The sequence below is a fragment of the Sphaerodactylus townsendi genome, linkage group LG04 (assembly GCF_021028975.2).
Source record: "Sphaerodactylus townsendi isolate TG3544 linkage group LG04, MPM_Stown_v2.3, whole genome shotgun sequence".
In the NCBI taxonomy this organism is placed as follows: Eukaryota; Metazoa; Chordata; class Lepidosauria; order Squamata; family Sphaerodactylidae; genus Sphaerodactylus; species Sphaerodactylus townsendi.
In genome coordinates, this window is record NC_059428.1 from 96,211,553 (window position 1) to 96,226,217 (window position 14,665).

Below are 14,665 nucleotides of genomic sequence, written 5' to 3' on the forward strand. Positions count from 1 at the left end.
CCACTATTTACAGGAAAGTTTGTCAATAACTTACCTCTTAACTTTTGACAGCCTTATATCTCAGAACACACACTCACATACTCACTGCCCAAAGGCAACTGGAGCTAGTAGGAAGAGGCCTGTTTTGCAAGAAAGAGCATCCATCCAAGTCAAGAGTTTTTCTTACAATATGATGTTTTAATAAATCTAAGAATGTTGAGAGAGAATATCGCTCCTTCATTCTCTCAGCTCCCATTTGTCTGTCAACACACTTACTGAAGTTTGCTTGCATTGAAATACAGAGTGTGCATAACTAATAAGATTGTAGATAAACACAGAATTCAGTTGATTTCTCAGACTGTTAATGCATACAATTCTCCAGTTAAAGGCTATCATTAGAGATGGTTTCAGCAACCTAGCAGGACATCTGTCATTAGAATTCTTAACATGCAGTGCATTAATACATGACAAATTATCTACATAAAAACAAATGACTAATATAAAGACAAAATAAACTTAACTAATATGGAATTCCATTTTCCCATAATAAAACCTATAATGAAGAATATAGAAAGTGCAAATCTAAATGAAGATGCCTACTTTCCATATTTGCTTTGCTACGAATAAATTTTCCATAGACCCCTTACTGAATCACTACTTCTTTGAATTGTTGTTGCTAAGAAGAGGAAATAGACTAACATTTTCCTGGATGACCTCCACTTAAGCTCTTTTCAGTAACTCACAGGTAGGTGTGCTGGGAATTGAGCCAATGTACACAAGGAACTGGAAAATTTAAGAGAAAAAGGCACTGAAAGGTACTGCAGTAAGGAAGGCTATGCAAGGGGTCTCAGAAAACACATAATTTTTTAACTTATGAATTAGAGAATGGTATAAAATGAAATATTTATTTAAAGTATTCAAAGAGCATTTATAACTCTGAAAGCAAGAAAAAGTTCATACTGTAGAATCTCACTAAATTTGTTCCAGTCAGGGAGCAAAAGAAACACTGGATGCAAACATCCACATATATCCAAGTTTAAACCTTTGGGCCATAGTTGTTTGTAAGTTCTATGGAACATAACAGAGTTACTTTTGATTGAATATGCAAAAGAGCAGACTATATATTTTATTTGATAGATTTAATTTAATTTTCATACTTGTTGGTTGCTTTGAGAGAAGCAAAAAGGTTAGCAAACCTTGTTTTCCCATCTGCAAAAGACCATGCTCAAATGTCTAGTAAGTGTCTAGTAAGGCCTGGGTTGATTGCAAACATAAACATACATACCTGCCTGATACTGACAGTCCTCCTCCCGCCCCAATTCCAGTGTGATTAAAGTGAGGATATACTGAAATCCCTTTGCTCTCCATTGCAGTGCTATCCTCTAAAGAGAAGCCACTGAGTTTTAAACATTACAAATAAAAAAATCATCAGACTATTATAACAATAAGTGTGTTGTGGGCTATCTGTGTATAACATTGTCAATATTTTATCTAATATTAAAGGTTTCTAACAATGTCCTGTCTGGAAAAAGAAAAGAGGGGCTACTGTCCTTTTTTTCACTTATCAAATAACCCACTGGTTTTCAACCACATATGTATATAACATTTAGAAATCTGGAGATATGAATAAATCCTCAGGAGACAATTCCACAGTTGATGAGAAGGCCCCGTTGTTTATGGCCACACTCTAGCTGGTAAAGGTAAATGGACAAAAGAACTCCAGAATTATATGAGATCAAGCAGGTTTTTAAAAGAGAAGGCAGCCCTATTCCAGATCGTACAGGACTCTAAATGTCACTGTCTGTTTTAGAAACAAAATTACATCCAGTGCACAGTCATGAGACCCCTTAACAATATACACTTTATCTCATCAGATTCTACACTAGCTTCATTTTCTGGAGCCTACATTACTTACACTATGCTGCAACAGTTGATCTGTGCGATCATCAAGCAGTGATAACAGTGGTCTGGTCTCTGTTCTCCTAAAGTCACCTGAGCATCCAGGAGCAAACTTGGGTCACAGAATATCCCTAAACTGTAAGCATGCCCAATAAAGTAGTCCTTCCTAGGCCAGGCAAACCCACCATCCCTAGAGAAAGCAGGCCAATCAATACCACTTCTATATTGAGTCATCCTCCACTTGTATGCATCTGTAAGTTGATGCAAGGCAGAGTGCTAGTATGAAACTGGATGTACTGTCTACTGTAGATTCTACATGCACTAGGCAGGCAGGAGTAAGGGGAGAAAGCTTTTAGCCTGATGTAAAAATACTAATTGGTTTCACTAGAATTTAAGCATATTTAACATCTGTGGATGAGGCCTAATGTCTGTTAACACAACATCATATAATAAGTAATGTCCAAAAAAGATATTCTGAACTCTCTGAGTTTATTACAATTCTCTATACAGCATTAAAAATAATTTAGTGGCGACTAAAAACTTAGGTTGCAGTCCTAAACACGTTTGCTAGGAAGTAAATCCCACTGAACAAGATTTACTTCCAAGTAACATTCTTTGAAATATTTCAGCATGTTACAGAAATGCCAGTTAGGGAGAGGTACATTACATTATATTAAGCAAAATTGGAAAAGATGGAAATCTACAAAATGTCTAAAATCTTTCTAAAATATATATTTAAAATGTACATAGCATGAGTTATTTAAAATCCGATCAGAAATGTTGCTTGTCCAAAACTGGTCTTGCATCTTAAACTATTTGCAGAAGGATTAATACATACACCATCACTTTTACTAGACATAAGGGAAAAATAAAATCCCTCTTCTTCATATTAATTCGTTTTGTTGCAGTTTAACTAACCCGGTTGTGTACCTAGTCGAGTTGTATAGCAGACAGTTATTTTTTCTGTAAACCAAATAAAGTACATTACAGAAGTGAATTATTTACAGTTCTTTGGGAACAATAAAATAGAGCAACACGTTGCTTTTAGACATGAAAAGTACAATTCAAATACAAGACAATTAAAATGTCTTAGAAGTCCTTATAAATGTAAAATGTAAAGTATTTTTACTTGTCCAAACCACACATTTGTACTGCAGACCTGGTTTGTTAAATTAAAAGACTTGCTTGATACAATGAAATGTCAGATAATATTGTACCTATATTGTTCATTGTTCTAGTTATTCAGTGGCGTATAATACAGGTGTGTTGCTGAAAATCATTAAGTCTGCCTCTCTGTATAGGTACTCAGTACTGAAATCAGATATGTTCAATGCACAAAACCATTTATCCAAAGGGTCACATCATTTTAGAATTAAGCTTCATTCCACTCTGGCTTCCAGCCCCACCGGTTATAACCACCACATCCTGAATTTGAGGATTTAAAGGCACGGAAGTCCATTCTAGAAGGCTTTGCGGTATGAATACGCAATTAATCAACACAAGCTTTGGCTGGTGGAGAAAGATGCTGCCAGCGGATGAAAGGGAGGACGCTGCTCGAATTGACCCTGCGAGGTCCTACACACACAAAGTGTGGACCCTGCCACTGATTGACTGCCTCTCTGCAAAACTGCACAACATCACATAATGTCACACCTTCAAAAATAGTAAAAGAAATTGAAACACAAGTATGTGTATGTATAATGCACACAGACATACACACACATAGATTCTCCCACATAGAATCTACTCTTTTAATAACTAGTACTGCAAGGTTCCTATGGAACTACAGCTGGAAAATTGGCTTGCTTTATACTGTACAATGTCATTTCCCTGCAGATTATCTGTAACATAGGGGGACTAAATCAAACCTGCTCCCTAAAACAACTTTAAATCACTGAAGTTATTTTTATAAACTTGATCCTTTGAAAAGTAGGCAAAGTGAAATTTTCTGTTTATCTAGCAGTCTCATCTTAAAACTAAATACAAAAAACATTTAAATGCTGCCTTCCTTGTCCCCATAATAGTCTGTTGTTTGCTTAAAAAACAATAATGCAGACACTGACGTAGCAAACCTAAACAGTTACATCCCACTGACTTCAATGGATTTAGAAGGGTGTAACTCTATTTAGGACAACACTGTGAGTCTAGTGAAAGTGCATTCCTTCATAGGTTTTGACCGCTCCAGTGGCAGGGTTCAGGAAGCAGGTATTAGCAAATGTTATCTTTAGTTTGTGCTGTGATGTGGGTGAGCACAGAGAAGGGCTTTTTAATGTGCAAAAGTTAAAGCATGCAAACTCTAGAAGGCTGTATCGCAGTACCACAGACATTGCCAAAATCCAAATTCAGGGTATGAATCCAGCACTTAGGAACACAGGGCTCAAAGAGAAACTAATTTGCAGCCCAGTTCTTGGGCATGGATATAGATGAACTCTTCATCAACACTGCTCAGTTGCTACTTATCTTGCACAAAACGAACAGAGTTCCCTCAGATACTTCCTCTTCCACAGTTCATGTAGGAAGTGACAACTGCAACAGAGACCTCAGTTATTAAACACAGGACCTTCTTGCCCCTGTGATCTAGCACCTGCTTGGAACTTGGACAAATGCAGGATCTCCCAATGGACATCTTGTGTTTTACGTATGTTGATTTTTTTAAAAATTATTCTTTGGGAGGTAGAAGAACATGAAACTGACTTCTGAAGCAGTGTCTCAATAGGCCTCATGAATAAAGTAGGCAGGGGGACTTACTTGGTACAATACATAGTACTACCCATCTTTCTTCTTTCAGTGTCTGCTATTTTGAGGTCAGTTTATTTTTAATGTTTCTCCAGAGAGAAATTATTATTGAGTTCTTATTAAACTATATGGAGAGCTTTTATAAGTTAATGTTTGGGTCTGAAGTTGCTTGTAAGATCTGTGTAGTCAAAAAACATTTATACGGAGAATAATTCGTTAACTAGTAAAACAATGGTTAACAAATGTTAGTAAATATTCCAGGCATGTTTGCGACAAATCACACTGCAGGGAAAAAGGCATGCAGAAAGTAAGCAATACCTCCTGCAGAAGAACATTTTTCTCAGGTATCGTCAAGAGATAAACAGGCCTTCACAATATCTCTCTAGTGAGTTATGCATATAAACACACTGTTAACAATTCGTCCTCCACAGACTTGTTTTAAAGCCTCTTTGATGCTCTGTAGATTTTATTGTGATTGACTGGTTTTTATCAATTTAATTAAAACTGTGCGTTAAATTATTCTACTACCAGTATAAAATTCTTGCCCTATTTTATCATCTGGGGCATGTCACTCCATGCTTGAGATTTCTTTTTGGCGAGTTCCATCCATGACGGCTGATCTGAGGAAGAATGAGTGACATTCTTAAACAGCTTCACATCTTCTTTTTCCAACGGCATTGAATATGGAACTGTGAGGAAAAAAAATATTTCCACTTTAGCAGCTGAGTGCCCAGCAGATAAACATAATTTCCTTTTATCATCTTAACTGTTCTGCCACCACACTGAAGTGCCATTAGGGAACTGCAGTAAAACTTTCAGAATCTGCCTGTGGTAACTGTCCTATGAATAATATCTTTGTATCTGCTACAAAGGCAATTCTGTAGTACACAAGTGCTAATTTAATCAAAACCACTCTTGAGAAGGACTCATTTATTGAGTGCCTAGGCCAGTGATTACAAACCTTTTGGGCCCGGCCTGTCAAAAATTCAGCCTGTCAAAATTGACTCTGCCAGCACGTCACCCCTGCCTCGAACAAGAGAAACCATTTTTTGCATATTCATGTATTAATATATATATATAATTCAATTATGTGTGGGGCTATGTATTATATAAGGAAATGTCAAATAATTACAAAAACGACTTAAACCCAAACAGGGTAGAATAGTTGCTGTCGGGCATTGCTATCTAACAGGCACTCAGAAAGGAACAGAAGCCAATCCTAACTCCCTCCTGCTCTTACAGACTTGCTCAGCCCATTCACACTTCATGTTTTCAGGACTTCACTTTATAAATGTAAAGGTACAACGTGGCCCTCACATCAAGGATATGCAAGAAATGGGGAAAACATGGCCACAAAGAACAGTATTCTTCAGAATGAAGGTCAGAAATCCCTTACATTATGAACACATAATACAAACTGAGAATGCTGGTTTGGATCCAATGGCACAGAACACAGTGTTTCCCATTTCCACCCATTCCACCCACAGCTACTGCCCTCATGCCTCATCCATTCTGCATGGGCTTCTTACTCTCAAGAGTTGCCTTTCTGGGATACAGAGGTGAAGCTGGACAGAGATTGGGGAGGGAAGGACACCGCCTAATAATGGAAGTCAGTTCCTAGGGACCGTCTTGCCTTTCTGGGATACAGGTGTGCAGCTGGAAAGAGATGGGGGGGGGGGAGGACACCAACTAATACTGGAAGTCAGTTCTTAGGGACCATCCTGGCATTCATATCTGTATCATGAATATTTGATTTCATACCAGGATTATGATGTGACAGCAAGCCAGCTCTTGGCAACAGCTCTTGTGCATTAGACATTGTCTCTTTCGTCTCTTCTTCAGAAGGAACTGTGGATGGCAAAGTGCTCTGGGTGGTCTCTGTCTGTTGCTTGACAGCTTCCTAAAAAGGGGTGGGGAAGAGAAAGCAGGAAAGGGCTATATAAAATAACTAAGCATGTACAATCCACAGCAAGGATTTAAAATAACACAAGATATTCAGAAGCAAATATGACTCTTCTTCTCATAAGTGGAAAAATCCTGTCATATGACACTTGCCTGCCCTATTTATGTCATTTGAGCTGTGAATACTCCATAATATTTTAATGTCCTGTGGGCTATTAGGAGGTAAATCCGTATTCAAGATTTTGAACTGTGCAGCTACAAGTGCCGGGAAATTGGTTGTAATTGCCATTAGAAGTTATGTAGTGATTATTGCTTTTGTTTGTTTTTTGTAATGAAGACAAACACAAAGAAAGCATAACAGTAAAAGGTATATAATGGACATAAGAAACTATGGCATTACAGTAATACCTCCAGTCTTTTCTAAACTAGCACACAGTTGTGTGCATCTTTGTCCCAAAGGGTTTAAAACCACAAAACAGCTTCAAGAAGCTGCTAGTTTGAGTGGAAACAGGGGTGGGAAAGGTTTTTATGCAACCCCCCCCAAAAAAATAAGGGTAGGGGGAAACCCAATACAACCTGGGAAACAAGCTAGGAACCAAAAAGGTTGAGAAGTCTAAAAACTTTCCCTTAATATATATGAAAAAAATATATTATTGCACTGTGCTATATTCTAACCAATAAAACACTGTATATAAAAATATCAGCAAAATATACATTCATACTTTAGAACACATACAACACCACAATATCATAAAATATATTAGAAATAACCACAAAGTCTTGATTTTAATAATCAAATGCACCGTATTTCAGAATTTAACACATAAAAGACCTAAAAAGACCTGATGTGTTTCAATCTAACTGGATCTTCTTCAGAGGTAACGGAAATAACCCACACATACAAAGAACTACTCACAATTCATACAAACTTATTTACAGCCCAATATGAGTTATATAGGTCAAAGAAACAATAAATGGTGCTCCCACAAGGATCTACGGTATGTACTGTGAATCTTGCAGGTTTCAATCCATCAGGTAACTTTTTAACAGAACACCACTTAGAAGACAAAATAACAGCAAATGGTGTTCCCATAGGAATCCATGGTTTATGTTATGAAACTTAAAGGTTTCTATTCACCAGGTAACTTTTTCACAGGACACCACTTAACTGACCTGCCCTAGCCTGTACTGAAATCAACTATGTGTGATCAAGAATATATAATGCCTTTGTATACAGTGTAAGATTCCACAGGCGCCCGCAACTGTCAATGAACAAGACAGTAAGTTTTGCAACAATTATAGCGCGAAATCTGAGTTAATGAAAAAAGTTGGGTTATTCAGAAATGGATCTGTAAGTGGTAAGTAAGACATCTATATCCCTTTCAGCCAGAATAATTTACCGGTAATCTTAGCAAAAGGTAAGTAGTCTATACACAGCCTTAGTGCAACCCATCAAAGTGTTTTCAGTTTACGATGAGAGCCAGTGTAGAGTAGTGGAGCTACAGTGTAACAGACCCAAGTGATTCAAGGTGAAGGAAAAGAGATTCCACCTAAACATTAGGAAGAACTTCCTGACTGTCAGGGACGTTCGACAGTGGAACTCACTGCCTCGGAGAGTGGTGGAGTCTCCTTCTTTGGAGGTTTTTGATCAAAGGCTGGATCAGTATATGTCAGGAATGCTTTGATTGTGAGTTCCTGCATTGCAGGGGGTTGGACTTGATGGCCCTTGTGGTCTCTTCCAACTCTATGGCAGATTCTGCATGGGCCAAAAACAGTGGTGTGAAAACAGTGTAAAATGGTTTAAAACAGCGTAAAAAGGTTTACACTGTTTTCACACTGCTGTTTTTGGTCCATGCGGAATCCACCTATGATTCTATGGTTCAAAATCCTATTTTGCTATGCTTCAGAATCCTACTTGGTGACTTTCAGTCAGTAACTATCACACAGGCTAACCTTCCTCCCATTCTGAGACTAAATTTACAGCATCTGAAAAGTGATAATATGCAATCATAAAAGATCTCAGAGCATCAATCACGACAGTGGGAGTAGCAAAGCCACAGCAACATTAGAAAGCAAACAAAGATGAAGTGTGATCACCTCCATTCTCTCTATCTCTTTCTTTTGCTTTTCTGCATCCGTCTTAGAATAAGCCACTGTTTTTTCTTCCCTGCTAAGCTCCTGTTCCAGGACTGTCTGTTTTTGCTTTGCTATAGTGACCCAGGCTGGTGCTGTCTGGCTTTCCATTCCTTTTGAAATATCCACAGCACTCACTGGAGAAGGCACATTTTTCTCTGTGGAAACAATTTGAGAGGGAAGTTATTTAAAACAAAAAAAGTTGTTCCATTTTGGAAGCATTAATCAGAGATGCACAGTGCAATGGAGAGCAGGCCAGCAGTCAGACTTTTGTGATAAGATGCCATGAGTACCATGAAGGAAACTAGGACTCCCAAAACCCTATTACCCTTATTTATTATTATTATTATTATTATTATTATTATTATTATTATTATTATTATTTAAATTTAGTATACTGCCCACTTCTGGGGGGCTCTAAGACACATATCCTTGGGCAATGCCTGGTGATGTTACTGGAGAGGGTCTAACGAGGTCATGATATGGGACCTAGTGATGTCACACTGAACTGCTGTATTACTTATTTATTCATTGTTTATACTTGTATCCCAACCTCCTCCTGTCTATCAAGGCTCAAGACAGCTAACAACAAACAAATTTGTAGTAGTATTAGCAGTAGGAGTGGTAACATGACCCTGGTCCTTGTGGCAAGCTCAAACATTGACTGTGTATTTTCATTCCAAGATAAGGAGGACAGAGCCATCGTGGTGTTGTGGTTACAGGTGGCAAACTCTACTCTGGAGAGCCAGGTTTGTTTCCCCACTCTTCCACAAAAGTGGCAGACTCTTATCTGGTGGATTGTTTCCCCCATTCCTACACATGAAACCTGCTAGATGACCTTGGGCTGGTCACAGTTCTCTCAGACCTCTCTCAGCCCCACCTCCCTCACAAAGTGTCTGTTGTGGGGAGAGGAAGGGATGGAGTTTGTAAGCCATTTTGAGACTCCTTACAGAAGAGAAAATACAGGGTATAAATCCAAAATCTTCTGCTAGGAAATATGGAAGGCACTAGTGCAAAGGAATATTTGGTATGCTATCTAATTCTTAGAAAGGTTCAGCACTGTGACCATATTGAGCCCAAAATTAAAAATGAAACAGGATTCAGTGAACTGACCTTCATTCTATGTTTCCACTTCTCTGGTTCAAAAAAATAGAGAATAAAAAACCCTTTCTCCTTCTCAGCTCTGGATTTCACTTCCTCTGGGCATTTTGACTCATTAGAGTAAGGTAGCTTTTCATTTGTAAATCTTTTTTGCATCTTTACACCCTGAGGTTTCATATCCAATTGTACAGTTATAATGAGTGAAACTTGCAATAAACACTTTCTAATAATAGGCATTAGTTTAGATCTAAAGCAGAACAAGGTAGCAATGAGGGCCACAGTAATGAGTTAGCAGAATGAACTGTATCCACCTCAGGTACAGGACATTTTTTTTTCCAGATTACAATATTAATTCTCTGTAACAGGAAAATTAGCACAGCATCTTGAAGGACTTGGTCAGAATCTCTCTCTGAGCCCGAAAGGAGAAAAGGACCTTTAGGTACAATTAACAACAACAACATACAGTAATTGCAGTATGAAGTGGTTCAGCCTATTCTGCCACATAATTCTACCAAGTCATTCATATACATAGTGTGACTGGTAGAAGGAAGGTATAAACTTAATGACTAGAAATGAAATTTTTAGAATGCAAAGATACACTGAAGGATTTCGTAACTCAGCTTTATGAAGAACAGGCATGACAGAAACAAATTAAATGCGTACAGCGTCACAAAATTGTAAACCCATTTTGTACATTATTTCCAGCATTATGTGAGGAAAGACAAGAACCCTTAATGAACCCATAACCCCAAGGATTCCCATCCTTGAATGGAACTATGGCAATGAACCCATTTGCAGCTTTCTGAGGAAAGCAGGGTAGGGGGAGAGACAGACACAAAAGGTAGAGAAGCTGCCTCCCCCCAGTTCACCAATAGTTTGAGCACTGTTCTAGCGACTAGTGATTGAGCCAGATGGATTATGGCAGGTGTGTGGAGGAAGCAAAGCAGTCTAAAGAACTGTCACCACATTTAAACATTCTATTCAAAACTACCCACAAGTACATGCAGGTGCCTCACATCTTCCTCCAGCACATCTCAGATCTCACTTTTCATCTGCACATTCTCAGCGAGGAGGCAGCTTGGTAATTTTTCAACAAAAAATGATAACAAATAATCTGTCTTTTATACTGTTCTTGCTTCATTTGTTAATTATCTTTGATCTGGCTATTGTTATTTAAGTTTCTGTTATGCTTTCAGTAAACAAAAGTACAGGTGCAATAATATCACTTTTAAAAAGAGATATGTAGCTGAATACTTTTGTTTAAATACCATAACAACTATGCTGCCAAACAAGCAGTTTCTGTACAAATGAGACCATGTCCTCATTTTCGCCTGATGCTCTTTCTTAAAAAACAAAACACCTACTCACAACCCAAAACCATCACATTCCATTGACAGGCATCATTGTTTAAACAACATAAGAAGAAGAGCTGGTTTTTATACCCCACTTTTTTCTGCTGTAAAGAGCCTCAAAGCAGCTTCCAATCGCCTTCCCTTCCTCTCCTCACAGCACAAACCTTGTGAAGTAGGTGAGGCTGAGAGAGTTCTGAGAGAACTGTGACTAGCCCAACGTCACCCAAGCAGGCTGTAAGTGGAGGAGTGGGGAAGACAAACCTGGTTCACCAGATTAGAGTCTGCACCTCATGTGGAAGAGTGGGGAATCAAACCCAGTTCTCCAGATTAGAGTCTGCTACTCTTAACCACTATACCACACTGTAAAGCAGAATCATAAATTAGATGATGAATAGAATACTATAATACTAGATTATATAACCTTTTGGCCTGGTCAGCCCAAACAATAATGCCCTTCCCACGCCCTCCCCACCCCCATGAGTTGCTAGCTGTGCAGACTGCATCATTGGTTTGTGGCTCCACAGTAGTCCATCAGCTACATGGAGCTGTGTGTGAGTACTACAATGATCTGATGCAGATCTACTAAATAAGAAGAGTATGGATTTGCGCATTTTGTGATGTCCAAACGACATGTGATGATAGCAGCTCTTTAGAATTGTTCCAAAATAAATCACCTGCAATGGAACTTCTCACCACACACTCATTCTTTTTTGTTCTTTACAGTCAATCTCTCAGTCTCATTTTCTGTTTAAAGCACAAAGAACTGCTATCACCACATGCCTTCCAGTCCTAACTGCTCAAAACTTTGACTTCAGAGAAGGAATGAAGGCACAGTGGCCATTCTCAGAATAATTGCTTATAACCTATTCCTTTCAATTTAGTCCCCTGATGCTAGGTCACCTTGAATGATTTTGGTTTTTCAGTCATGTTACAGTCTGGTGAGCATTTGTGACTCACTCTGGCAAGGCAAAGCTCTGAGGAATTTGTAAGCCAGGGTGAAATACCAAGTCGTTTTATACGGACTGATTGTTATTTCTGTTTGTAACCACAACTAAATGCTATTAATTTATTTTGGGATTAACAGCAGAGTCTGTATACATGTGATCAGGACTGGCTTTTCCACCAGAAGATTAGGGATGCCATTAAAAGGCAGAAAACTATTATTGTGATGCCAACTTGTGGGGGAGAAGTTGTTGTATTTTATGCTTCAGGTATCAAGAGGACAGATGACAAGGGGAGAGAAGGTTAGAACACAGGGAAAAGCTGCTAGGAAGACTCTTTTTCCTCTTGTGGTTCTACAATTCTGCATATCTCATCCAAATAAACAAGCAAAGCTTTACCAGATCACTCAAAGCACATTTTGAACAGCAAACATTTTTGCAATAAGTGAAAATGTCTTTTGAAGCTATATTGGTGTTTCTAAGTACCACATTTGAATTCTTAAAAAAATGGGTTGGATCCATGAAGAGAGCAAAATCATGGAAGCAATTTTTTAACCTCCTTCTTCCCTTAGCAGTTCTCTACACCCTCCATGAAAAGCTGGTGATGTAGCTCTCTGGAGATTGCTCTCTGGAGCAATATTCCATGGGACACAAGTGGTTGCTTCAAGTAGGGAGAATTAGCTGAACCCTTGCCCCAGTGGTGGGATTTAAATAATTTAACAACCGGTTCTGGACCGGTTGAGGGGAGGCAGCAGCTGGTGGCAAGCCGTGGGCCCGCCGGCTGCCACCGCTCCCTCCAGAAGCATATGGGGGGAAATGGCGCCTGGGGACAACTCCTTCTCTGGGTGCCCCATGCCCCCTGGGCTCCCTGCAGCCCAGCTTCCAGCCAAACCAGCCTCCAGGGACATGCTTTTTCCTTCAGATGAATAGAGTTTTGTGGTAGTACAGCAAAAGAAAATCTAAATGCTTTTGCATGGGGCAGCATGCTTAGCTAAAAGGTAAGATAAAGACAGTCACCCTGTGCAAGGACTGGGTCATTACTGACCCAAGGGGTGATGTCACTTCACAATGTTTACTAGGCAGACTATGTTTATGGTGTGGTTTGCCATTACCTTCCCCAGTCATCTACACATTACCCCCAGCAAGCTGGGTACTCATTTTACTGACCTCAGAATTGCTCAGGGACTTGGACTTCTTCATTGTCCTCATCCTCCTCTCTGAACTCAGCCTTACTTTCAGAAGAATATGGCTGGTCTCTGCTTTGGCTCATGTGCCTTCTCTTCTGGGCTGCCTTAGTCAGACATGAACTCCCCCTACCCCTCAGAAGGAACCCTTCTAGAGCTATCACCCATAAGATGTCTTCCATCTCACAGGGAGAATAGAGCAGCTCGACTGGTCATTTCTATAAGGGTTAGTATTGCAGTCTATTGCAATGTTTATTGTACTACCTCCCTTTTTACTATGCTGTCTCCTACTTTTGATCATTATGGTATTACGTGTCTCTGACAGTTTTTGTTGTACTGTTTTCATGTTCTGTAATCCTAGTCTTTATACTGGAAGCTCTGATTGAACTCCTTTTAATATTTTACAATCTGCCTGGAATCTAAGTGAGAAAAGCAATCTATGAATGAACACAAAACAACTAGCACAGCAGGAAGAAAGGGGTTTTTTTTTGCTGTGTTCACTTTTGTTTGTAGCAACGTATTGTGTTTAATGCAAAGAAGCATTCAAAATTGTGATTCCCTACTTGTACTCCGAAGCAGTACAATATATTCTAGCACCTCAGGAATCCACCACCTCATTTTGTCCAACGTGATTACCAGGTCTCTCTGCATATAGAAAAGGTTTTGTTTGACTGTCACCCTGTACAGAGGTTACTCTCTCTTTAATTCAAAGAACCTCTTAAAATCTTATAAATAAGAGATTCACGGTGCTCCTGGGAAAAAGAGGGTTCAATTGCATGTACGAAATCATACACTGCATAATTTCCAGGAGCATATAAATAGAGGAATTAATACTGGATTCAAATATATACTGAATATATATACAGTGTGTGTTGAAGCAGCACACACTGAACTTACTATGAATGAACAACTTATAATTACACTCATTATGAGGACTCGGTGAAAGCTCTGTAAATGAAGGCCCAGCCAACACTGCGATAATTTAGCCCACACATTTAAAACATAAGACCCTGCTGAATTATGAGGAGCAAAAGTTACCGCTTATTCATTTACAACATCACAGGTTACCATAGTTGCAAGTCAATAGCCTTTTTTGCATCTACAGTTCCATCAATGGAAATTTTATTTGTAAAATACAATAATATGATTCTTAAAAATCTTGAAGACTCGATTTTATTCAAAGACAGTGTTCATCACATTATTTACATAGCCAACAAACCACTGAAATTCAGGTAACTCTGGGTTAGAGGATGGCTGCCAGCTGGTACTGTGCAAAACTTCAAATGGAAAATAAAAACAGAGAGCTACTATACAAGATCACATTTTTTAAACCTCAAAGAGCAACCACATTTGCAAATGCCTGGAAAGCTGAATGAATTCTCTGTCTCACTTTATGAACCAATGCAGTAGCAAATAAAAAGCAAATATTTGTATTAAT

At 38.8% G+C, this 14,665-nt stretch overlaps 1 protein-coding gene across 7 annotated transcripts in view; it reads right to left on the bottom strand.

Moving 5' to 3' along the window:
• Positions 1 to 2,840: 2,840 nt before the first annotated feature.
• CRACDL (CRACD like) overlaps positions 2,841 to 14,665 on the bottom strand; it is a 73,432-nt gene continuing 61,607 nt past the window's right edge. For all 7 annotated transcript variants that reach the window (XM_048494529.1, XM_048494531.1, XM_048494532.1 and 4 more), the window contains 3 exons: positions 8,614 to 8,807; positions 6,376 to 6,514; positions 2,841 to 5,303 (listed from right to left, as the gene is read on the bottom strand). In XM_048494529.1, coding sequence (XP_048350486.1) covers positions 5,161 to 5,303; positions 6,376 to 6,514; positions 8,614 to 8,807 — 476 coding nt within the window. In that variant the 3' untranslated portion in view covers positions 2,841 to 5,160. The remainder of the gene's footprint in view (positions 5,304 to 6,375; positions 6,515 to 8,613; positions 8,808 to 14,665) is intronic.